Genomic DNA, 23,639 nt, shown 5'->3' with positions numbered 1-23,639 from the left:
GAATCGATCGGATAAATTCGATAGTATATGTAAGTACCTACGCAGGGACGGCGCCACAGGGGGGGGGGGGGGGCAGAGGGGGCAGCCGCCCCCCCAACTCTGAACACTGGGGCCCTCTTTCAGCCAGCAGGTCAGGTATGGGCGGAATACTCTCTGACTGTGCAGAAAGAAGACTTCTGGGCAGAGCTGTAGAAATGACTTCAGGAGTGGGGAATTAAGCCAAAAGGGGCCTTCTCAAGGTGCCGCCGCCAAGATAAAACTTACGGGCTTTGGCCCATGTTTTTGGAAAAGGGCCCAATTAAGCACAAAAAAGTGAAAGAAAATCATTTATTTTGTATCTTGGGTGATTGTGGCCCTGTCCTATCTTCCCAGGCTGTAGAAAGGGCCCGGGCCAAAGAGGGCCCATGCCACGTCTGAGAGGGCCCATTCAATATATGAAAGGGCCCAGGCAAGGTCTGGGAGGTAAGTACCATATTATGTCTGAGAAGGAGAGGGCCCATACCAGTCATGACAGGGCCCGCAGTGGTGCTCAGATGGCCCTTGGAAGGAGTGCGAGAGCCTGTAAAATGCCTGAGAGGGCCCATACCAGCCGTGACAGGGCCCATATCAGTACTGAGGGGGCCCATAACAGTACTGAGGGGGCCATCGCAAGTAATGTGAGGGCCCGTACCTTGACATATTACTGAGGGTTATGTCAGTCAATGGCAATCATGGAAGTGCCCCCAGCAGTACTGAGAGGACTGTTGCAATGACATGGGAGGGCCCGCACCATACCTGAGAGGGCCCATACCACTCATGCGAGGGCCTGCAGAGTGCAGCAGTACTGAGAGGGTCATTAAAAGGTCTGGTGAGGTCCTTAGAATGTCTGAGAGGGAGTACATAGCAGGCCTCAGAAGCCCCCTAGTAGTATAAAAAGGCCCATATCAAGCCTCTGAGGGTCCCTACCAGTCAAAAAAGGGCCTTTACCGGGCTCCAATGGCCATGCCAAACTGAGGATCTACCGAACTTCAGAAGGCCCATACCAGGCCTCAGGGGCCCCAACTAGGCTTCAGAAGGATCATATCAGGTCTCAAGGGGCCAAGCCAGGTCTCTGAGGCCTCTACTAGGCCTTAGAAGGTTCATAATAGACTTAATGGGGACCAGGCCACAAAGTGCCTATACCAGGCTTCAGAATGTCCATACTAGGCCTAATGGGGCGTAACAGGTCTCTGAATGCCCATTCAAGACCTCAGAGGGCCCATATCCAGTCTCGGGGGAACATAGAAATTAGGCCTCATAGGGTCCCTATGATATCGAAATCGCCCGCGAGTACGCCGCACTAAACCCTGGCCGCCGGTCAACCTTCGGGGTCAACCGTACCATACTTGAGAGGGCCCATACCACTCATGCGAGGGCCTTAAGGTCAACCTAATCGCATTACCCCAGGCGCCGCTCCTGTGTCATGTGTGTAACGGTGTTTTTGGGCCGGCCCTGTCGAGCCGAGCTCCTGTTTGAGCCACTCTGTCCGTCCGAGTCACTTTCCAGCCGGGAGGCGGGGCATGATAAACTCGAGTATTGAAAACACGCTTTTGTTCAGAACTTTGGCTGCTCAGGCTGATTCAGGTTGTTTAGTGGAATTCGTTGGTCAGGATAGTAAACAGCTTCAAAAAAAAAAGGTTACCTATTCATGTTACCACACGAACAATGTCTTGCCTGTTGTCGAACGGACCCCCTCGGTTTTTCGCGAATAACTCGCGTAAAGAGCGGCTGATCGAGACGGAACTTTCAATACCGTCGCGTTGATCAATTTTACACCTATCCTAAAGATTTAATGACCCTGACCCTAATGACCTTTGACCTGTGACCTACTTTTTTAGACCATGTTTGGCCGGAATCGCGATTCAGCGTATGTCGGCTCGCATGAGCCGCGCGTTTGCAGTCTTTTCGTGGTTTCAAGCGTTCAAACATGGGATATGATGCTGCTTCCATGAATTAGGGTGGGTGACAAGGTCACCGGAAGGTCAGGTCAGCTCATTGACCTTTGATGACCTCGGTTCACTTTGTTCCAGTTTTACATGTTTATAGGCTAGTTTTTGGAGCTGAATTCAAATTTAGCAGCCATTTGAACATTTACGAAGTAATTTTGGTGCTTTCGTAACATGTTACGAAGCTGTCAGAGGCGGTTGCCACCTACTACGAATACGCGGCAAAACCCTTACTGGTTGACCTGACTTGACCTGACCCGACCTGGCCTAAATGCATGAAGATATCGTCTAGGTTCATCACTTACATGATATTCGTGATCATCACCTCGAAAAAACCATAGCAGTCATCCTTTGCGACGTTCTAACATGTCCCGATTTTCCCGACTTGTGGGTCATTGGCCTGACCTGGAAGGTTACCCGATGACCAAGGACCTTAAAATTGGGTATCATCGGCTTCCTTTCGTCACGAGCAGCACGCTCGTTTTTTTCTGCGAAGGTCATGGGCGAAACGGCAAGGGGGGCAACGGACTCCCGCCCATACGTTCGTGGCTAGAAAAACACCAATACGGGCGAGGGTTAAGAGTGTGTCTTTTAACACAAAAGTTATTGTGTAGAAGGCAACGGTTGTGGGAATGGTAGGTCAATGTACAAATAAAGGCTTGCATAGTATTGACGGTATTGACGATATTTCGGAAAGTTTGGCCCCCATCTTGTTTGGGCCCTTTTTCTGAAAACCTGCCCCCGCAAGGCAAAATCCGTGGCGCCAGCTGTACCTACGCACGGTACACATCAAACCAATATCATTCGCATTAGCAACAGGCCCGCAGCGTTAATTGTTCCTGTGATTTTAAAGTTTCGTTTACTAAAAAAAAGATATTGGAGACCGTTGTTGCGTATGGCACGTGCCTCGCTCGTTTATTTGTCAACGGAATGATTTGTTGGCCTAATTTGCTCATGCTGATTTGCAGGTCCCCGCGGCCCATCGTCGCCCTCTTATCAGTCAGAATCTCCAAAGAACGTGATAACTTTCAGATTTATGCATCGCTTGGCAGCAACTCGGCCACCTAAGCGCGGCCTATCGATTTTCCATCTGGTGTGGCCGGACAGAGCGCGCGCCCGCCGGGCATACATACATACACCGGCTCGGCCGTAATCGGCGTGCCAAAGGTCGTCCGCGCGCGGCGCTCGACGGCGCGGGAGGGCGCGCCGATCGCCGACACACGGCGTGGTCGGGAGTCGGAACTCAGCACGCGGCCCGCCGCGCCGCGCCGGTCAGCAGGCCCGAGCGGCGCGCCCGGCGCTGTAGCGGCCGCCAGTCCGCCGCCAGTCCGCGTGAGGGCAGCACGGGAACGCGCCGGCCGCCCGACCGCCGCACGCGCTTTCAGCGAGAGCGGTGTGCGCTCGACGACCCGCCGAGTGTCGGTGCAAGTGGCGCGTGGAGAGCGTTGGAGAGTGGAGACCGCACGCGCGCTATGGGCGCCGCCGTGTGAGTGAGAGCGAAACAAAGCGAGCACGCAGTGTGCGGGTGTGCGTGCCTGTGGGAGCGGTCGTGATGGTGTCGCTCGACCAGGGAGGCGAGCAGTGTGCCGCCGGGAAACAGGAGCGCCCGCCGGGCGGCGCCGGTGACGCCTGTGATGAGAGGGCCATGCGGGCCGAGCGGGCCGAGACGGAGCCGGCTGTGGCTGCCGAGGCCGCTGGAGCCGAGAGCGAGCCGGACCCGGCCTCGGCAGAGTATGACGACTTTGCCATGCCGGTGGCCGGCAAGTCTCGCGTGGTGCGCGGCCGCGGCTGGCGCGGCGCCGACGGAGACTACGTCCGCTACAAGTGCTTCGACGATAACGTCGAGTATCTACCCGGAGGTGAGTTGCGACCGGCCCGGGGACGGCCCGTGCCGCCCCGGCCCGCCCTGTGATGACGTGCTGCTAGGAGAGGATCACACCGTCCCCGACCTCTCCCGGCCGCCCGCCGCGCCGCCGCATCTGTTACCGGCGCGTTTTGACAAAGGCCGACCGGCGCGGAGTTCTGGGTTTTTGCGGCGGCCGGCGGTTTTTACGCGCCCGACCCCACACCCATCAGCGCCGGCGGTGATTAGCCGCGCGGCGTCTGCTGCTCACCGCTCATTAGCACGTCCACTCGGGCGTAATGGACAATTCGCCGACATGCGCTCGGTTCAGTTTAGGCCGTTCATTATGTCTCTGCGGCGGCGGCCGGCGCGGCGTGGGATCCCGACGCCGGATATGAGCCGCCGGCGCCGCCCGCTTGTCATCGCCGACCGACGGCCGGTCCGCCTCCCGACCCGGGTCGGCCCTCCCCCTCCCCTCCCCTCCCCTCCCCGTCCACTGCGTGACCGGTGCCGAGATGGTGCGATAGGCCGCCAGCCTGCACCGACAAACGGCACGGCGGCCGCGGCCGGCCAGCGGTCGCCGCTGGCGCTGTGGCCTCGCCCCACTCCTGGGGTCGCCTCAGTACAGGGATAGGTGAACAGAGCCCACACAGACACACATACGGCGTCCTGGCCGGGCGTCGCTGTGGTCCGATCGATGGGTCTCGGAGCGGTGACGGTGGCCGGGGGGACCCCTGACTGTGTCTGACTGTGCTCAGGGAGGGCCATTGGGTCCTTCAGGGCGGCTACACTCCTGACTGTCTTGTGCAGCGGGGAACGATCGCTTTGGCCCCCAGTGAGACGTATGTCATCCGGGAACCCCGGGCTGTGTCTGACTATACTCGGGAAGGGTCATTGGGTCCTTCAAGGCAGCGGCCGTTGTTAGGGAACCCTGGCTGTCCTGACTGCTGGCTCGAACGGCCGCTGCCACCGCTGGTAATCATTTAGGATGGTAGGTATGTATCTTTTAGGATGGTATGGTTTTGGATGATGTGTACCGGTTTATAAACTGGTACATACGAGTATTTATGTATAACTATTAACCCGCGCCGGGCCGGTGCTCTGAAATTCCGCGCCGGGCCGCGGGGGGTGTTTGAACACCCCCCCCCCCTTCTAACTCGGCTCCTGGGCCACGTAGCGACACGCGGTAAGCGGCAATAGAAAGAACGTCAAAAATAAGGACGAAAACACTTCGGTCATTTTTGGGGTCAGGTCAAAGGTCAGGTCACCAGAGGTCACCAAAGGTAAAATGTTGACTATTTCAACATTTTGGAAACTGCCAACGGCTATCTCGGGAACCGATAGAGCTACAGCGCCGGAAAAAAGCGCATTCGATAGCCCTTTTACGGACCTTTCTGAGTAATGTTCTCAGATTTGACCTCAGGTCAACGGTTTAGCCTCCAGAGGGCAAAAACTCCAAAAATAGCCGTTTTTACGAAAAACGTTTTTTCGGCAATAACTTTTGACTCAAAAGAGCTATGACATTACTTTTGCCAGCATCGTGTTCCTCTCGTCGAGACGCGTCGAATGAACTATAATTTGACCTTGAAAGGTCAACTTGAAAATTTGACCTAAGGTCAAGGTCATGACCTGACCGGAAAAGGTCATGTTGCATATCAGTCGATCCGCAACGTCGAGCCAAACACATCTAAGGCGTTTTCAGCGCTCTAGCACGCCTCTATCAGAAGTTATCATCCAAAAACTGTTAGATTCTGGTCGTGACCTGAGATGACCTCGGGGACATAACGAGGGGTCACAGTTGCCATTTTCTGGTTCAGTGTGTCTATTTTACCTACATCTCGATGTTTGAGAGTGTCTAGAATAGCGTTCGTGCAAAATAGGCGCTTTTCAATTTTCTCCCCTTGACTTATAATGGAGAGGCCGCAAAATTGACCTGACCTTAGGTCACCGATATCAAAATTCCGAGATATACATTTTATAGATAGTGTTGCTCTAATCAATCGCAGAAAGTTTCAAGGCAATCGTTCAGTCGGTGTAGCTATGACGAGCATTCTTATTTTTTCTGAGGTGAGGTCACTTGGCGTGACCTGGTGACCTGACCTAAGGTGACCTGGGTCTGAAATTTTCACAACATGTGCGGAAAAGATGCACGAACAGGTGTGCCAAAAACGGCGGCGCTCCGCGCCGCCGTTTTTGAGATATCTGCGAAAAATCGCAAGGGGGGGTGTTCAAACACCCCCCCCCCCGGCCCGGCGCGGGTTAACAAATCGTGCAGCTCCTGGTGCGGGTACAAGTGCTGTTGCAGGTACTTTAGTCTGTGGGACTGGCCCAGCTGGTGCTGCTGCTACTCCTGATAGCACTTCGCTGCAGAGGCGGCGCCGTGGTTGCGTCATCCTGATTAGGTCAACTATGTGGTCCACTGAAGGCGATTGTGCAGTGAAGACTGTTCAACGTCGGGACTAGTTTTACATGTTCCGAATAGTTCGGCTCTCTGTCTCGACGTTTAATGCCTCGGTACTCGTTTATTCGATAGCCCTCACATGTGTGAGGCCGGCGAGGGTCAAAGGCTGGGCTCGCTGGCTCTCGCCATGGTCTGCACAGCCCGTCTGTCAGCCGGGCTTATCAACTACGCAATGATCTGCAAAACTGCAGCTACTCCGTTGTAGAGTTAATCCATTCAAATTCATATAGACGCCACGATTTGATTTGATCATCGGCTTATCATTGAATGGCTTTCAGCGCTATCGATTCCGGCCGGCGCCGTCCCCTCGTTTCCTTTGTGCTCGCAGTTCGTACAACACGGCGGCGCCGCCGCACTGTGGAGCCAGCCCTCAATCGGGGCGCGATTGTTTGCGCTGATGGCTCGCCGGTGTATTTGTGTGTTTATTCAGCGCTGTTTGCCGCCGCGAGTCAGCGCCGCTCGGCGGTTGGTCGGCCTCCTCACAGTCGCGCCGAGCTGAGACATTCTCGGCCGCTTCCTGTCGCTGGAGAGCGGCTGTTTGCGTCGCGTCGTTCCCCATCTGCCGACCGGCTCCCCCCGGCGCGGTGTCGCTCGCAGGCCACTGGGAGCTGTCGGCCGACGCGTGCGCCCCGGCTCGCCGGAGAGAGCGGCCCTCTCCCTCGGCTGGGCAGAGAGCCGCCCAGGGATGAGCGAGGGGAGCCGGCTGCGTCCGCAACGATTAGCGCTCCCCTCTGCCGCTCCGGTCGGCTGGCCGATAGTACCGGGAGACGGACGCCCGCGCCCGGCGGAACATTACATTAGCGCCGGCCGCGCCACCACCGGACACCGCAGGCCGCCCTGCAGCCGCGGTCAGACACCGACATGGGAACGTGTCTGACAGCACAATTGGATCCGCTGATGACCTGCAGCGCCGGGGATCAGCGGCCGGCCAGATTCCTCCTCCAGCGACCGTCGGAGTGAGCTGTCCGCACGGCGACGAGTGGACTGCCGCTGCAGCTCGTCGGACCCAGTTCGCACGCCCGCGCGCTGCCCGCCCGCCCCGCCGGCCGGGTCGGCTCGGCGACTGCCGTGGGAGCGCCCCCGCGCCATTTTGTGCGCCTGGCGGCGGACGCGGCGCGCCGGGCGGTCGTCGCACCTGGCAGCGGCGTAGAGTGGCGCGTCACGACGTCAGATATGCCACCGCGCACCGTCCTCGTTCACCCATGGCCAACGGGTCACTCCATTCCGGAACTCGCCTCCAGCCGTATCCGGGGACTTTCCACAAATAAATACATCGCATTGAACCGTGTTCACGGCGTCAATGTGGCCGTTTTCCCGATTTGCTGCCGATTTGTTGGTGTTTGTCGCTCGGCAGTGGCACCTGCCCGGTGGTCGATCTGGGCCCGCGGCCGCGGCGACCGGAGACACGGTCAGTGAGAGCCCGCGCCGCTCGGCTGGAAAAACGGCCGGCCGACGCGGCGGCGGGCCCAGGGCCGTCCGGCCGTCCGGCCGGCGCGCCGCTGCGCCACGGAGGCCGCGCGCGCGCCGCCGAGCGGTCGTTTTTGTCCGGTGTCACGGCGCGCCGGCCGCCAGATTCCACGGCCAGAGCTCGGCGCTCCGTGGCCGTACCCGGCGGCCGGAGGGCTTCGGAGGACAGGAAGCCAGTGGACTCGACGTTCGACACCCCGACGCTTGCGAGCTGTCGCCTCCCGGTGACGGGAACGGCGGAGCGACGACGGACAGTCGCCCACCGGCCGAGCACGCCGCTCGCCGGGGCGTGTCGGTCGCTGGCCGAGCGCCGCTGGGGGCGTGTACGGCTGACGTGATGGGCAGTGGTCGGCAAGGGGCATTTATATGGAGGAATGCTGTGGGCGCAGAATGGAGGGCCGAGAGCGAGCCGAGCCCTGCACGCCTCTTGATGCTCTCCCAGCCAGGCCAGGCGGGGTGGGCAAACGTCAGACTGTCCGAGGGGGTCACAGTGCCATCTCAAGTGACGTCAGATGGCATAGATCCGACTGATTCTCAGGTCGCGACAGGCGCGATGCTATTTTCAAATTAGACCCTTTGGCAACAATCCGTCGGCGGCTCAAAGGTCTGCCTAAACGGCTTTATTCAATCCAGTCAAGAGCGTCCAATAAGCCGCGATAGGCGTTGTCGCGCACTGCCGTCATCCTCGTCCTGTCCCTCTCTTCTCACTCGTTATTTAGCGCGGCTGAACCACTCACTCGGGGCAGCCGGGTGGTCGCGGCATCACACGGTCGGGCTGACAGATCGCTTTGACCTCTGACCTCTAATCTCTGACGGGAGCGCCAACGGTTAGTCTGTATGGTGTAATGTCCAACGGCTAATGGTTTAGTCGGCTGTCACCAGACGTTTTTCAGTGGCAGATTCACTCACCTTGTGTCTGCCTTTGTCTGGCGTTGTTGTTTAGGACAGGTTTCCCCACCTTTTCATCCGCGTCGGGCGTTGTTGATTGACATGTCCATCACCATCTCAGTGGAGTCCACAATGAAGCTATCGTGATCATACACCTGGCCCCACCTATTTATTACGGCAGCGCCTGCAACTATTGCATCACAAACAGTCCAGTGTTTAGAGCCACTTATCCTGCCGAGCCCAGCCGCCACTTGCATGGATTGAATGGTGCTCGCTGTGGCAAGTCATAATCGTTGCGGGGGGGGGGGGGGGGGTACAGCGTCCGCACCACCGAGCATGAATAATGAATGAATTGATGTAATGATTAGGACGAATGCTGGTCATGTCGTGGCCGGGCTCTGTATATCCTCGTTGATGTCCGTCGGAGCCGGTTACTCAGGCTTTGTCAACAGCTCGGCGCTAAAGGCAGGCGGGTGACTGGCGGCTGGCGACAGCGGCTGTATGTGCCCGTATAGGTATACTGACCGGCAGACTGGTCACTGTTGACGTCCGGTATTCACTGACCATACGCCCGACACAGCCACCGGCCATTGTTCCTCACATCCAGACGGCATTGTGTCCGCCGTCTGGAGGACGGCCGGTGTCCGCCCGCCCTCCCTCTGCGCACCCTCCGCCCTCTGCCCTCCGTCCGCCCCTCTCCCCGCCACACACCTCGACTCGCCCTCGCCCTCGCCGGTCGAGGACAGGTGTCGCCGGGCGCTCGACAGCTGTAGGGACAGCCTCGGCGGCGGCCGACCGCTCCCGGCGCCGCCCTCCTCCCCCCTCCCTCACCGCCACCAGCCGAGCGTAGAGGTGCAAATCTGGCGCGCCTTCCCTCCCCCTCCCTGCCGCTACCAGCCGGGCGTAGAGATGCAAATCTGCCGTGCCTCCCCGTCTCCTGTCCTCTCTAGTTTAGCGTAGAGATGCAAACCTGCCACTTGGCACGGTGGGGTACTTGAACTATCTAAGGCCCAGCGCGATACCTGCGTCCCTGGACGGAGTTGCGCTGTGGTCGTGAGCTCCCCGTCGTCCGTCTGCCCGTCCGCCTGCCCGTCCGTCGCCCGCCTGTCCGTCCGTCCGTCTGCTTGCCGCCCGTCGCCCGTCTCCCGTCTGTCCGTCCGTCCGTCTGTTGGCCGCTGCGTCAGGCGGGCGTCTGCACTTTCTCGGCCGGGAGAGTAGCATCGTTCCGTGACGGATGGGGCGGTGGGCCGCCACCCCGCTGCGCCACAGCACACAGCACAGCAGATCACACAACACAGCACAGGTCATGGAGAGACCGCACAGCACACAATATAAGCCAATAAGACTAGCACATTACACACTGCACCACAGCACACAGTTGATTACAGAACAGCACGATCGGCTGTGCTGTCATTCATCGTGCACTAGCCACGGCCCCCTCAGCTATGTACACTTAACCACAAAACAGAGCACAACACATCACACCGCATCATGCTGGGAGTCGTGTGACTCTTCATGTGGCGCAACACGACCAGTGGACCATCTCACACTGCAGAAAGGGCCGCATTCCTCGCCTCACCCCGGCCCGTCCGGCCGGCTGCCAGCTCCGTAAGACGGCCGGCGAGCGAGAATTGGCGTGCATGCTCACCAATTACAGGTGTGCTGCCAGCTACAAGTGCGATGTCGCTGTCTGATAAGACCCGTGTTGACCCGCTTGCTGTCATTGGTCAAACGTTTGTGCACGGCTGGTGTCGCCTGTTATGGTACTTTTCCCAAACGGCGGATCGCAAACGACGATAAAAATTGAGGTTGAGGAAAACGTCACTACTCGAGTAGGCCAATGTCATCCGTGGGACCTTTATCGGCGAGCGCTGTGTGTGGCAACTGATGCGGACCAAGCGCTGCGTGCGTTGGCTCCAGGATCCCGTTTTTGTTCATTATCGCCGTCGACTGTAGCTCGAATGGGCTCCACTGCGCGCTGCCAGCCCGGCTCCGTCGGAGGTGTTACATAGGTCATCTGGACGCGGATGTAGCTCCCGCGGCGGTCGACCCGCTGCGGCGTATACTCTGCCACTTGCCTCGGCCTAAGGACCAACTACTCCGCCATTCGGCGTCTTAAGCTCTCATTAAGCGGCGCGCTCTCATTAAGTGGTGTTTTGAGGGGCCGCAGTTTGCTGATGGTAGCGGTATCACGGAACGGGCGCGTGCGGCCTGCCTTGTGCGGCCTTCCGTACCTCCTGCACCCTGGGGACCATTAGCTGGGGGGAGCGGTAACCCTGCCGGCGCGGCGGGCCGAGCGGGGAGCGGCCGAAGCACCCCTTTGTGTCGCCGCCACTCGATTCCGGACGGCTTAGTTCGCGCCGGGCGGCGTCGAGAGCTCAGCTCACCGCATTGGTGCAGTCGGAAAGGGAGCGTTTTTGTTGGCCAAAGTTGGCTGTCAGCTAAGTAGTTTCAATCTGTTTGTTGCACGGCTGCTGACATATGTCGGCGTGTTGGTTCTGCAGAGTTGAGTCTGACTCGGGCGTGTGTCGCCGTGGCAGCGGGCTGATTGTAACACAGCGCCGCTGCCGGGCCGTCGGAGGGAGGAGGGGAGGGGAGAGGGGGACCGCTCGCCATCTCCTCTGTTCAATAAGCCTCACCCCACACAGAGCAGTGCAGTGACACGGCCTCTGAAGACGATGGGAAAATACTTGAAAGGATGGCTCCTGGAGATAGATGTTAAAAGAAGGCAGTCTCATAAATCCGGGTGAATTACGAGTCTTTGTAAGAGTTGAGGCGCGGCTGTTGTCGCGCGGTGGAGCCTCTCTGCTACTGCTACGACTAATCCTTTGAGAGGAGGGAGGGTGGGCTGGAAATCGATACCTGGGATCGTCGGCTCGGTAAATAACCCGACAAGTTACTGATGCTGAATGCCGACTTTATGAGGCCGACACTTCGCAAGGCGTAACTATTTGCTACTGAGCGGCCGCCTGCAAATGTTCATAAGAATTGTGAGGATCGGCGTACATACATACATAATAACTAGCGAATATTCCATGATAGGGTGATGTCGAGTCGGTTACTTTCGACCGGTGTTTGCGATCGATGGGCATCACATTATGACGGAAATCACCAAGCGTTTAATTTGCGTTTTACAGTAAAGATTAAGATTAGCGTACTAATCGGGAAGACAAATCGATCACTTCAAAGCACAAATTGACTCCTGCCTGGAGACCGTCTCCTATGTAAACACCCGCCAAACACCGACAAGTGAGTGTCGCCAGGCGCCAGCAGCCCTCCACCATGCCCACACGGCTGGGGCACCGTGCCAGCGGACTGGCCCACTGTGGCACAGGCTCTTCGCTGCGCTCGTAAACGGCGCGCTCTGTGTCAGCGTTGCTGCTGCTGCGTCGGGGATGGACGATCTTTTGTTACCGGTGGCGATAAAAAAGTGTTGGGATGGCGGCCGGACCTTCACCAGGTGGTGATCGGCTGGCCCGGTGACACGGCAAGTCCTGCCTCCACACAGGAGGTCAGCGTGTGCCCCGCCGTCACCCAGGGGGTGGGGGTGGGTCAGAGCGTGCCATTCTGTCACCCAAGGTTGTCAAGCCGTGTCGACCGGTCTCCAGGGACCCTCTGACAGCGGTGCTGCAGACGGTGTATCTGCGGCGGGGTCGGGCGCAGCCAACTGAGACGAGGTGTGCTGTCGGTGCTGGCTGTCACCGGCGGTCTCTGCACCGCCGAGTGTAACTGAGATAGTGTCGGCGAGTGATGCCTGGCCAGCGGGTCGGCCGGACCACCGACAGAGCTGGTGGTACGATACGGCCGGCCACGGGGCACGGATGGACACTGAGCGCGGTCGGCGAGCTGTGAGATCACAGCAGCGCTGTGGTACAACATAGGTGACTGACAATGAAAAACGGCCGCGCGCCGTGACCGTCCGGTCAGCGACCGCCGTGAGTGGGAGCTGCACCCGATGACCGCCGTGATTCGTGCCGTGAGAGCCCTGCAGCCGGTCAGTGCGGACATCGGCCGGCGGCGGGGGATGAGCCGAGAGATCACATCGGCCTCGCTCCCGGCGCTCTCTCTCACGGCTCTATCCGAGCGGCTAGATGGAATCTGAGATACCGGCGGCGACGGTGACGGTGGCGGTGACGATGGGCCTTTGCGGTGGCGGTGGCGATGGCGGTGAGGAAGGGTTGGCTGGGGAGTCGGCGTATGACTCGTCCGGCGGCTGCGAGCAGCGCTCTGAATCATTGACGGACGGATGACGGGCTGGGCGGCGAGCCGGTATCTGGGGCCTCCTCTCGAGGAGCGCTCAGGCCCTCTCAGCGCCCAGTAGTGCCGGCTACCACTCAGCAGCACCGCCGAAATTGAATTCGACACGGCACCGCACCGCCAGACAGGATGATTAAGCCCGGCCATTTCTCGCCCCCACACCGTCGATCTATCCCTGACTGAGAGCTCGCCTGGTGCGGCTCTAACGCTCGGACGACCGGCCCATATCCGGTCCGCGTCGCTCTCGGCGGCAGAGAGAGCGAGGGGTGAGCCGGCGTCGATGGCAGAGGGGCGGAGGATCCACCCCGGAGACCACCGCTCGGCCGTCTCGCCGCCGAGCGCAGTCGGCGCTCGTCTGAAGTGTTGTGTTATCACAGAGAGATCACGGCGCTGCTCTGAGAGTGGAGGTCGATTGGCGGGGTCTTGAGAGCGACCCGGGCTGGTCCCGCACCTCCTCCACCCCGCCCCCTCCTGCCATCTCGTCTCAGCCCTTCACAAAGTCTCTGTCGCCGCCGCCGAGTAGGATGATCCCACCATTGTAAAACTAATCCGGTCCCCATTTGGCGGAGGCGGTGTCTTTTTCGCCGCCGTCGACGTGTCGTGTCGCTCGCTCGGCGGTCGCTGACGGCGACGACGGTCTCAGAGACAACCGACGACGCCTGCAGAGGAGAACGTGTCAGACATCCGGTCCGTCATCTTCTCCGGGCGTCATCACTACTTCTCAGTTCTCCTGTCCTCTCATAGGCTCGTGAAATGAGCCGCGCTGCCGCATTTTTCCAATCCTGGCCTATTTCCAATCGCTTGGCATCATCGACTGCGCGGTCGTTCGGTCCGCCCCCGGCCAAGCCCGGCTGGTTGCGGTCCGGACCGACCAGACGTATCGCCGCCGCGGACGGACCCAGCTGGAGGCTCATGACGTCATTATGATGGTGACGTCACATCGGACCTCCCGCAGGTCCCAGTTGGCCAGCGCGACAGCCCAGGCGCTGCCAGCGCCAGCCGCAGTGTCAACACTGAAAAAGAGACGGTAGGGGAAGTTGGGGCAATGCCGGAGTTGGGGCAAAGCCGAAATTCGAGATATTTCGAAAACCGTAAGACATGGATGCCACCTGTCAGTGATGCTCTGAAGCTTAAGTGACTACAATTATCGCATGTTTGTTACGAGTCGTCATTCGGAATACTTCGACTGTGAGGGCGCCAAGAGCGTTTTCAAGGTACGTTTCCCTTGTACTACATGCGCCTTTGAAGCTGCATTTTTTACTCATTATGCTACCGTTTGTCTGGCCAATTCGGTCAAGTAATCTTTAGCATGTCTTTGCATAAGTGTGCTGCCTATTTGAAATTTATACAGCACGTTGAAAAGTTATGGGCCTGCAAATGAAAGTATGGCTGGCTGGGGTAATGCCGAAAACGTGCGATTACGCACGTGTTAAAAGCACGCTACGTGGACTTTACTGCTGTAGAATAGCAACGCGTATTTTAAGTCACACAAATTACACTTTCAACCGACACAACGGCCTGTTACCTATAAGGAATGATTTACCTGGCATTTTCTTATTATATCACACAATTATAGCTTCCAGTGTGCACCGCGTCCTCAAGCTCTTGAAACGTGTGTCAGCTTTGATGAATTCTGGATAAAGTTTGAGATAAAATGGCAAAACATCAATGTCGGCATTCCCCGTAGATCATTTCTCCCATTTTCGGCTTTCCCCGCAGTCCGGGGCAACGCCGAAAAAGTCACTTCTTTGATATTTTTAGTTTGTGCGCTTAACGGTATGCGAATTCATCAAATGCGCCTGGTATGTTTGAAAGGCAAAAGACTGGCCTCTCGAATGACGCCAACAAGAATAGCGTATGTTGTCTACCTTGCGTGCTACGGGCGTCAGAAAAAAAGTCTTCGGCGTTCCCCCAACTTCCCCTACAAAGGTACGCGAGCTGGTTTTCTGCGTGATTATTTTTCTCGGCATGATCTATACCTTAACAAACAACACAAATTAGCCATGAAAGCTGTGAGATAAAGGAGCACAATGCTGATCAATCCTCAATGCTCATCTTCCTCACCTACCGTCTTGTCGTTAATCCTCTGTTGCATACCGTACCTATTCCCAATGGAATAGTTGGCTCGTGAAAGTTAACTCTAAAACCTTTCACGTTGCAGCAAGAGAACAACGTTTATTGTATACTAATCTCGCGCTGGACACTTTCTCGGCCCATTCGATGATCATTGATCCGATCTCTAGCTTTCCGTGCAGACTTCGGTGTCACGGCTGGGCAGCGCCGAGCATAGAGTGCAGAGGGACAGGACAGGACAGGACAGGACAGGACAGTGGATAGGTTAGGTGCCAAGATGTCAGCGCTGCACGACGGTGGGTGATCGTCGTGCACCGCTGAATAGTTGCACGCGTGCACCACTGCCGTAGGACTGTATAGAAGACGTTCCGATGCTGGCGGGCCAGGCGGCGTGACGTGTCAGTCACGGAGGCAGAGTAAGGGGGAAGGCAGAGGGGAGACGTGCTGTGGCTCTAATATACTTTTTATCCGGGGTCTGGAGGTCAGTTAGTGGCTATGTGGGACACGAGCTGCCGAAGAAATGTGATGCCAAGGTTTCTTATTGATGTCATTGTAGCACAGTTGATTATTTCAGTCAGCTTTGTGGGTTTTGGTTATACCCTGAGGTGTTTGTATCACGATGTCTGTATTACCTAATGCCTACGTTTCCAATAGGCACTGTAGTCGGTGGCGACTGGCGCTGCTATAGCCGTGCGGCTCGGCCGGCCGCCTCAGGGTCGTTGGGGCAATCGATAGTGGGCCATAAGGCCCGGCCTCGCCCAATCTGTCCCGCCCGGGGCGAGCCCATTTTTCATTCATTATTTTCGTCATTGTTCTGCTTAATGTTTCATCATATGCATCAATGATGATAAAATGCCGATTTGACGCGATCTGAATTGAATAAATGGGCGCGGCGCCGGTAGTTGGGTTAACCCGGCTGTTTGGAGCACCGTAACTATCTGTGTCGGACAACTGGCATTGTATTAGCATCGCTGATGTGCTGGGAGGCCTAATGTAGTCGGCCGACCGCCGAGGGTGGGGGAGGGGGGAGAGGGGTGCAGCGGAGCCGCATGATGAGGCGACAAATGTGATGGGTCATACACCGACTGCTGAGGTGGTCGGCCGAGCAGTCACCCGTGAATCGACCATAAAAAACACTGGCTAGAACAGACGGTTAATGGAGACCATGTCTAGACCACTCACTAGCCACGGCTGACCGATGGTCACGGAATGATGACCGAAAGTCGCGGATAATTTCCACCACCTACCGTCTACTTCGTCAATCGTCAAATTGAGTAAATGGCCACTGGTCAGCGTTTGCTGGCCTTGCCACTTACCTACCAACGTCCGCTGTTCGACGGTCACCGACCGATGACTGATGGCCAATGACCAATGGATGACCAATGGCCAATGGTGTGCCAGCGTTTTGACCTGCACGCTGCAGCCAGTCATCAATGACTTTGCAGTAAAGGCTGCATCCTAATAATAAACAGTTCAGTTCATTTCAGTAATCAGTTCAGTATATTTTGTTAACCAAGAACAAAAAACATCGGATAAAATAATCGCGGATCGGCGCAAAAGCAAAATGCTTAAATCAAAGCGCCTTTCCCACAAAACATAAACACAAATAAACGCACAAAAAAGAAGATATTAACACGAAAAAAACAACCACTGATCACGTGTAACAATAAACAACCACTGATCACAGATCACTGACCAGTGAACCAGCCAACCAAGACAACCGACGTCCACTGGTCAAACTACTTACAAATAACAGCCAACGAAAAACGACCAACGACGACCAACGATTAGCGACAACTATCGCCGATCAACGGCAACGACTAGTGGTTATTGGCAGACGCTCAACTAGCGCTAACTAACAACCGGTTTGGGAAGTTAGCAATTCCATCGAGGTTTCTAGTGGATAGCATCAGGTCGAGTAATTTGTTTTGAACTTGGGCCAACTATTTCGGTATGTATTTATCGTCTAATAACTGGCGAAGCTCGAACTTTGTGATACTGCCCGAGTATATTGTGAGAGTGGGCATGTTTGAGAATAGCGCTCGTTCAATAGCTCTCAATCGGGCGGCTCGGGAGGCGCCAGAGCCACACAGCGTTTGCAGCGCCCTGGGGGAGGGTCGCCGCTCTCCACAGCCATCGACACCGGCTCTCGGGCGGGGGCGGGGGGCGGCCGGCAGGCGCGGCACGGCCGGCGCCCATCTGCCCGGGAGTCGGCGGCGCCGAGGGCTGGGAGCGCGTCCAAATTGAACGCTCGGGCCAGCGTCGGTGGCCCAGCGGACGATTTCCGGCGACAGAAGGGGCGCGAATGGAGCGCGACACGGTATTGGCAGTGGTGAGGACTGAGGAGTGAGGACGCCGGGCGTGCCTGTAATCAGGGGCGGCACCGGCCGGTGCTGCCCACTCGCCGCTGTCATGATGGGGCGGAGTGCGTTTGTGTGTCGGGATTGTTACATGTCGACGTGCGATCATCTGTCTTTGTCAGTTTTGTGTCGGTTTTGTCAGCCGGTTATTTCTTCAGTAACTTCTCAGTTACCCATTCTGAGGACGTGTCGTTCGGAGTGTTGGCACGGTGCACGGCGCAGACATATTGATGGACGACGCACTCGGTCCTGCATCGAACGTCCCTGAATTTAGACCGAGCGATGACCATTTGTGACAATGTGACATGAAAGCGACAGTCGGACTGAAGTGTTCGTGTCCGCCACTTGACGTCCGCTCGGGGCGACTACAAGAATCTTATTCAACCACCGCCACCGGCTGACTCTCATTCTAGCGCCAGAGCTGCTTTTCTCATTCGGTCACATGATGCCGGAAGTTGGGGACATGAACCCGCCTGAGCTGTGGCCCAACAAACGAGGTATCGAGTTCCGGATGGTGCAGCGACCGTCCACCGTTCTGCATGACTCAGTGAACTCTCAGCTAATAGCCTGTCCAAGTGTCCACCTGCCGGTTGACCTATGATCGGCTCCTTGTTCCACTGCGGGTCGCGACTAACCCTCTCAACCTGCCGCTCTGATGGAGCGGCACCGGCCGCCGCCGCCGATGTCCGGTAGACAGATGGCCGCGGCGCCGGCGATAGATCTCCCCTGTGGTCGACTGGCGGCCAACCGAAGGTTACGCAGCCCCGGACGTGATGTCGTGTTTGCCCACTCCGCCGGGCGGTCGGTGAACTGTGCCGCGACGTGTCAATCACCTCACTGTGACACTTGTATGACATTTTCTACGTACCATTCCCGCACAATGTGGCGAGGAAGGTCGGTGAAAGACGTGATGTTGAGCGCGATCACGTCCTCTGAACTCGTGGGCCGGTTAGTGACACGCCGGGACCGCTGAGTGCCACACTTGGGCCGGTTCAGAGCGACCCCGTGCCGCTGTGCACTGTGCCGGTGCACGCCGTCCGGTTACATGCAGCGTGCAGCTGTGCCGTGAACGGGTACAACCACCTAAATCAGCCGCGCTAACGTGCTAAGTATGCACACAGAGGCGGTGTAGGCATCTGACACTCGGTCTGTGCACGGAAGGCAGCTGCTGAGCGGCCTGTCCGACACGGGCTTCAGCTTAGTGACGCGTGCAGCCCCGGCTTCTGGGTAGCGATAACGGTGACACCGCAGAGAGAGGACGGTCGCCAGAGGCGGGCTGAGGGCTGCATGTCTCCTGTGATCGCCGGTGTCTAAAGGCGGAGTCCATTGTCGGCTATGGAGACCTTTGTCCACTCCCAGGAGCTCGGTCGGTGTGTGGGCCAGCAGCCCCGCTCCCCTCCCTCCGTCTCCAATGAGCCGCGTGTCGCGCCGCAGTCAACCGTCGCTTCTTACAATCACGTGACCGTCTGTTTGGCCGCGCCACGTCATGCTTGGTCGGTCACGTGGTCGGGTGTTGGCCGATCTCTCCACACGGGCTGAAGGTCGATGGCTGGCCGCCGTCCGCGGAGAGAGAGGGAGGGACAGCCGCTTTGGAAACGTCCCGTCCGCCCGCGCCGCCAACGGCTGCGACTGCGGGAAGGTCGTCTCCGCGCCGCGCCGCTCTGCCCCAGTGCACACTGGTCGGAAACGCCCTCACGAGAGGCCACGGGCGATTCCGGAGTTTCGGATTATTTTTTATATAGATCGATTTGAAATTGATCAAATTATTATACTTAGGCCAAAAAAACTAATCCGGGTGACCAAAAATAACTGTAATCAGCCCCCGAAGATGGGGTATCCCAGAACTCGGAAACTGACGCGGAGCAAGAGGTTTCTTGAGCCGGATATTCAGAGTCTTATTGCTGATAGACACCAAATTGAAATCCCACATATTATGCATCAAAATGTTCGTTATGAAGTTGCCGACTGGTCAGTGCAAAATTTTTGGTATACTTTTTCCCTAACTAAGATGTACTGTAGCTTTTTTATGAAGGCTCTCCTTCAGTGATTCTGGAATATAACTGCAAAGTTTAGGTAAGGAAACAACAGGTAGTCCCATCTAGTTCCACTCTGATTTTTTGTGAGATGAAGCAGGATTTAAATTCACACCAGGGCAACATAAAAGCTAACTGCGCATATTTGCGCAAAATTTGCAGGAGCCGCTCTTCCTACCCAACTACCGCCCGCCCCGCCCCAGTTTCGGCACGGCCGCCGCGCCCGGCTTACGCTGACCTGTGTGGCCTCAGGCCTGCACGCATCCATGCGTAGTTGACTGGTCATTAAAAACAGATGCGCTTGAGTTTATGAATTTTGTGAAAAGCGCGTTTTATGTATGCATTTATGTATTTATTGACATCAAAAGCCTTCCACATATTGCGTGGCGATTACGGCTTGCATTTAGAGAACCTTGCTATTGACAACCATCACTCGGCTGAAGAAAGTGGAAATTGAAACCTTCGTGAATATAAGACGCTGCAAATATAGGACACCTGTCACTGACGTCGGGCTACCTTGGGCCGTCTTTTTACATTAGATCACAATTCCGGTATTTAACCCTGGCCGGACCGATTGGTTTTCTATATTGACCGGGGAGGGTTGGTACAACACCCTCGCCGTTTCGCCTCTAATTGAGCTAGAGCCTCGCGGAAAAAACAAGCTCGTGTGCCGTTATAAGACGCAACAATTAGGTACTACCCGATTTTAGGGTCTTAGGTCAGCCAGTGACCTCTTAGGTCAATTAAGTGCCACAAGGCACGGGCTCGGTTTTAGGTTAATTACTTTGCCAAAAATGGTCGCACTGCCGCGATTTTGACATCATCGTGTTTGTCTAGCTCAGGCGCGTTGAATGCTATACTTGGTGTTCGGGTGAAGTCAACTTAAGGTGTTAACCTCGGGTCAAGGTCAGGTCGGAGCCCCTCAGGTCACGAAAATGGTTGAAGGAGGTCTATCGCATATCATTAGATTCGGCAGGTCTTCCTGAGTCCAATGGTGGCTTTCCCGACTCTCTAGCTCCATCTGATCAGGAGTTATTGACGAAAAACTTATATGGCCTTAGTGACGTCATAAATGACGTCACGCAAAGTCAACAATGCTAAAGTGAAGCACTGGACCTTGTAAGGAGTGCATGAAACCATTCCCGGTCCCCGAATAGCAGCTCCCAATTTCCCTTGTTGACTTAAAGTGGTGCTAGATCCTGTATTATGCTCAATTATGACGTCATAACTTAACAGATTCACGTCATATATTTAGTGCTTGACATCCAAATGATAGCTTACATATGACAGAGAAGGTATGCAAAGTTTTATGAAGTTTGCTTCACTAGTTGTGGAATAACAAGCAAAAAACTTTTGCGGAAAGGCCGCTGGCCTCTCGCTGGAGCGTTTCCGACCAGTGTGCAGTGGACCGGGACCCGATACTGGCGGCCTTACCTCACCCACCGGCTCGAGCGACCTTGTCGGACCGCGCGGCGACCTGTGCGGGCGACGAGTCGTGCCGCCGTCCTGTCACTTAGCGATGTCCGCCTGCAGCCGACCGGACACGGTGACCGCTGCAGCGGCGCATTTTAATCCGCCTCCTCGACCGGAGCGTCGGCCTGAGAGACTTGAGAATATTTCCACCACCCGGGCAGTGAGACCGCAGGCTTAGCGAGCCTGCAACCTAGCTTATCTCCGGCTCTTTCTGGCCGCGCGGCATGCGGACGGATGCGTCCCAATCAGCCCGCTGGTCTACTGACGAGCAGTCGACGAGCTCGTGTCTTCGAGCGGTTCTGACCTCCCGGTACCAGGGATTTACGCGGAAATGGCCGCGTGCCGGCCTGAGACGGCGTGTTTTGTGAGAGCTCCGATGAGAGTGAGGTGGCTGTGGTGATGTGTTGGGTCGAACAGAGGAGCGAACTGAGTAGTTTAGCGCTGTCGGGCTTTGGCCCCTTTGACCGGGCTTCCGGTGCACCGGGAGGTCGGCTGATTTACGAAATATTGGCTCGGCGTGCGGCCTTTGATCTCGAGCCCTGAACGTTTGAGCTTGCCTTGAACACTGTCTGTGCTGAGTACATCCAATACTTCAGCACATTCTTTTTAGATTATGCTCACCAAATAACCCCAAAGTTTAATGTTAGTTGAGGTAACACAAATACCAACTTGGCAGATATGTGCCTTTGATACTTCCCTGGTCGCCTTTGTTCCCTCTTGTGCTAGCGAAACAGCCAAAGTTCTGTATGTGTTAGCAACAAAAATACCAACTACAGGCTGTAACCTGGTGTGATTAACTTTCTTGGAAGTTTCAACTTTGTTCGGTTGTGTATCCTGATGGGATCATTGGATGTCTGGAATCCATTGGCACTATTTAGCGGCCTCAGTCGGCACATTCTCGTGAAATGTGCCGCGCCTCTGTAATGTCTTCTCCAAATGGGAAACCACGGCGGCTGGTGAAACGTGTCTTTGCTATGGGACGCTGGTGCTTCCCATCGTCCGTGATTTAGTCGCATTCTTTGCATTCTTTAGGTCGCAAACATTTTTCTTTTTTTTCTAGAGTAACTTTTCTGGAGTAACAGCGAATCTTAGCACGCAGCTGAATACGTAGCATAATTTTATTGGAGCAATCATAGCGAGTTATGTCGATAAAGGAATACCCGCTAATTACATACCTTAACAATGCTCGAGTTTCGTTACCGTGTTCACTGCGTTATCGCTAACCAGCCTCTTCATTTCCTACTGCGGTACAAGGCACGCTATTCTGACAGCTCGTTGTCCTACACGTCGTATCGCCGCGTGTACGGTCATAATGGCAGTTTAGCACACGATTTAGCCGCTGCACTGGTGGTAATCCCGGCTGTAGTAACCTGCCATGGCCGGTCTGGCCGGCCCGCCGCGCCGGGCGCGCACAGCCGTATTGGTGGCGGTCGTATCCCCGTGTTGATGCATGACTATCCTTCTGATAAACAGACCGCTTCCTGGGCAGGCCGGCCGGGCAGCTCCTATCGCCCCGCGGCCGCCAGCCTGAGTCATGTTTCTGGCGAAATGGATGTCATCACGGCTCTTTTGCATGTAGTAGATCGTGTTTGTTTGTAGCGCTAGGGCTGGAGCGTTATAGGTACTGACATGGCCACTCGGGCAGGAGCGCTATCTGTTTTAGCAAACAAGCGTGGTAGAATGTGGGAGGTCAACGTGAAACAGTATACACCAACGCAACACATGACCTAATTTGGTTTGCAATGTCTCACGGCAAGTGTAGGTAAGTGCTCCCTGCTCCGCGCTTATTATAATGTTTGTACGTTGCACACGGAAAGACGTTTTTCGAAGGGACTGTATCGACTTCGTCAGATCATATGGTGGTCCGATAGCCCATACAAGGCCGCCGACCAGCAGTTCGGGAGCTTCACGAGATGGTGATTACTGATTGGTGATGCAGGCAGACAGGCTCAGGGTTCTTCTCACAAAGGTGACAGCGCACACGTCGGCGGTGTCTGACCGCCCCATCCGCAGCGCGTGTTAACGATCACAGCTCGGTTACACCTGCCCACCGCACTGCCTATCAAACTGACCCAGGGCGTGCGGCGGTGGTCGTCGGTTGGTGGTTGGTGGTCGGTGGTCGGTGGCGGTGGTCACAGAACTGGGGTCTCTCGGTCGGCAGGCCCTCGTGCCTTCCCTTCGCGTTCTCCACTAGTCACCAACCGTGACGTCACGAACGTCACGGTGCGATGCCCGACAGGATCCGCCGTGACGATGCGATAACACAGAGTTAACTGCAGCCTGGTAGAGACACGAGGCGTCACAGCAGCGTCACGGGGCGATGTCCGACGAGACCTGTCGTCACGCCGTGATAACGCGGCGCCCGTCACGGAGCTCACCGCGGCCTGGGAGGCGTGTGACATCCCGACTGGGTCACGGTGGTGTCAGAATGTTGTAGGATGGTGTCGTCTAAATGTCAGGCTGATTGAAGGTTGGTGTCAGAAAGCATCTAAGTGATGCCACAGCCATGGTGGTGTCACTCGGTGTCAGTCGGTGATTTATAGTGTGGTCAGGGGCATGTCACTGTGTCAGGTTGTTGTCGGTCGGTGTCAGTCTGGCGTCAATCGGTGTCAGTCGGTGTCGGGTCAGTGTCACTGTCAGGATTGGGATGTTTGGCGTCGCCCTCCTCCGTCCGCCATCCGGCCGCTCCCCGCCGTCCGCCCGGTCGCTGCCGGTCGTATCATCGATTTATCGATATGTCGAGTCGTTGGGCCGTGTGAGAATTGCGGCCGCGACGGAACTGACCAGAAGTCGCCGGTCCTCGATCGGAACGAACGCCGC

At 56.5% G+C, this 23,639-nt stretch overlaps 1 protein-coding gene across 3 annotated transcripts in view; it reads left to right on the top strand.

Annotated features, from left to right (window-relative positions):
- Positions 1-2,914: 2,914 nt before the first annotated feature.
- The window catches only part of LOC122370909 (arginine-glutamic acid dipeptide repeats protein-like), a 93,519-nt gene continuing 72,794 nt past the window's right edge, over positions 2,915-23,639 (top strand). For all 3 annotated transcript variants that reach the window (XM_043346858.1, XM_043346859.1, XM_043346857.1), the window contains exon 1: positions 2,915-3,823. In XM_043346858.1, coding sequence (XP_043202793.1) covers positions 3,517-3,823 — 307 coding nt within the window. In that variant the 5' untranslated portion in view covers positions 2,915-3,516. The remainder of the gene's footprint in view (positions 3,824-23,639) is intronic.

This window comes from Amphibalanus amphitrite, unplaced genomic scaffold (assembly GCF_019059575.1).
Source record: "Amphibalanus amphitrite isolate SeventyFive unplaced genomic scaffold, NRLGWU_Aamphi_draft 001184F_arrow, whole genome shotgun sequence".
NCBI classification, from domain to species: Eukaryota; Metazoa; Arthropoda; class Thecostraca; order Balanomorpha; family Balanidae; genus Amphibalanus; species Amphibalanus amphitrite.
This window is presented reverse-complemented; position numbering and strand designations above follow the sequence as displayed.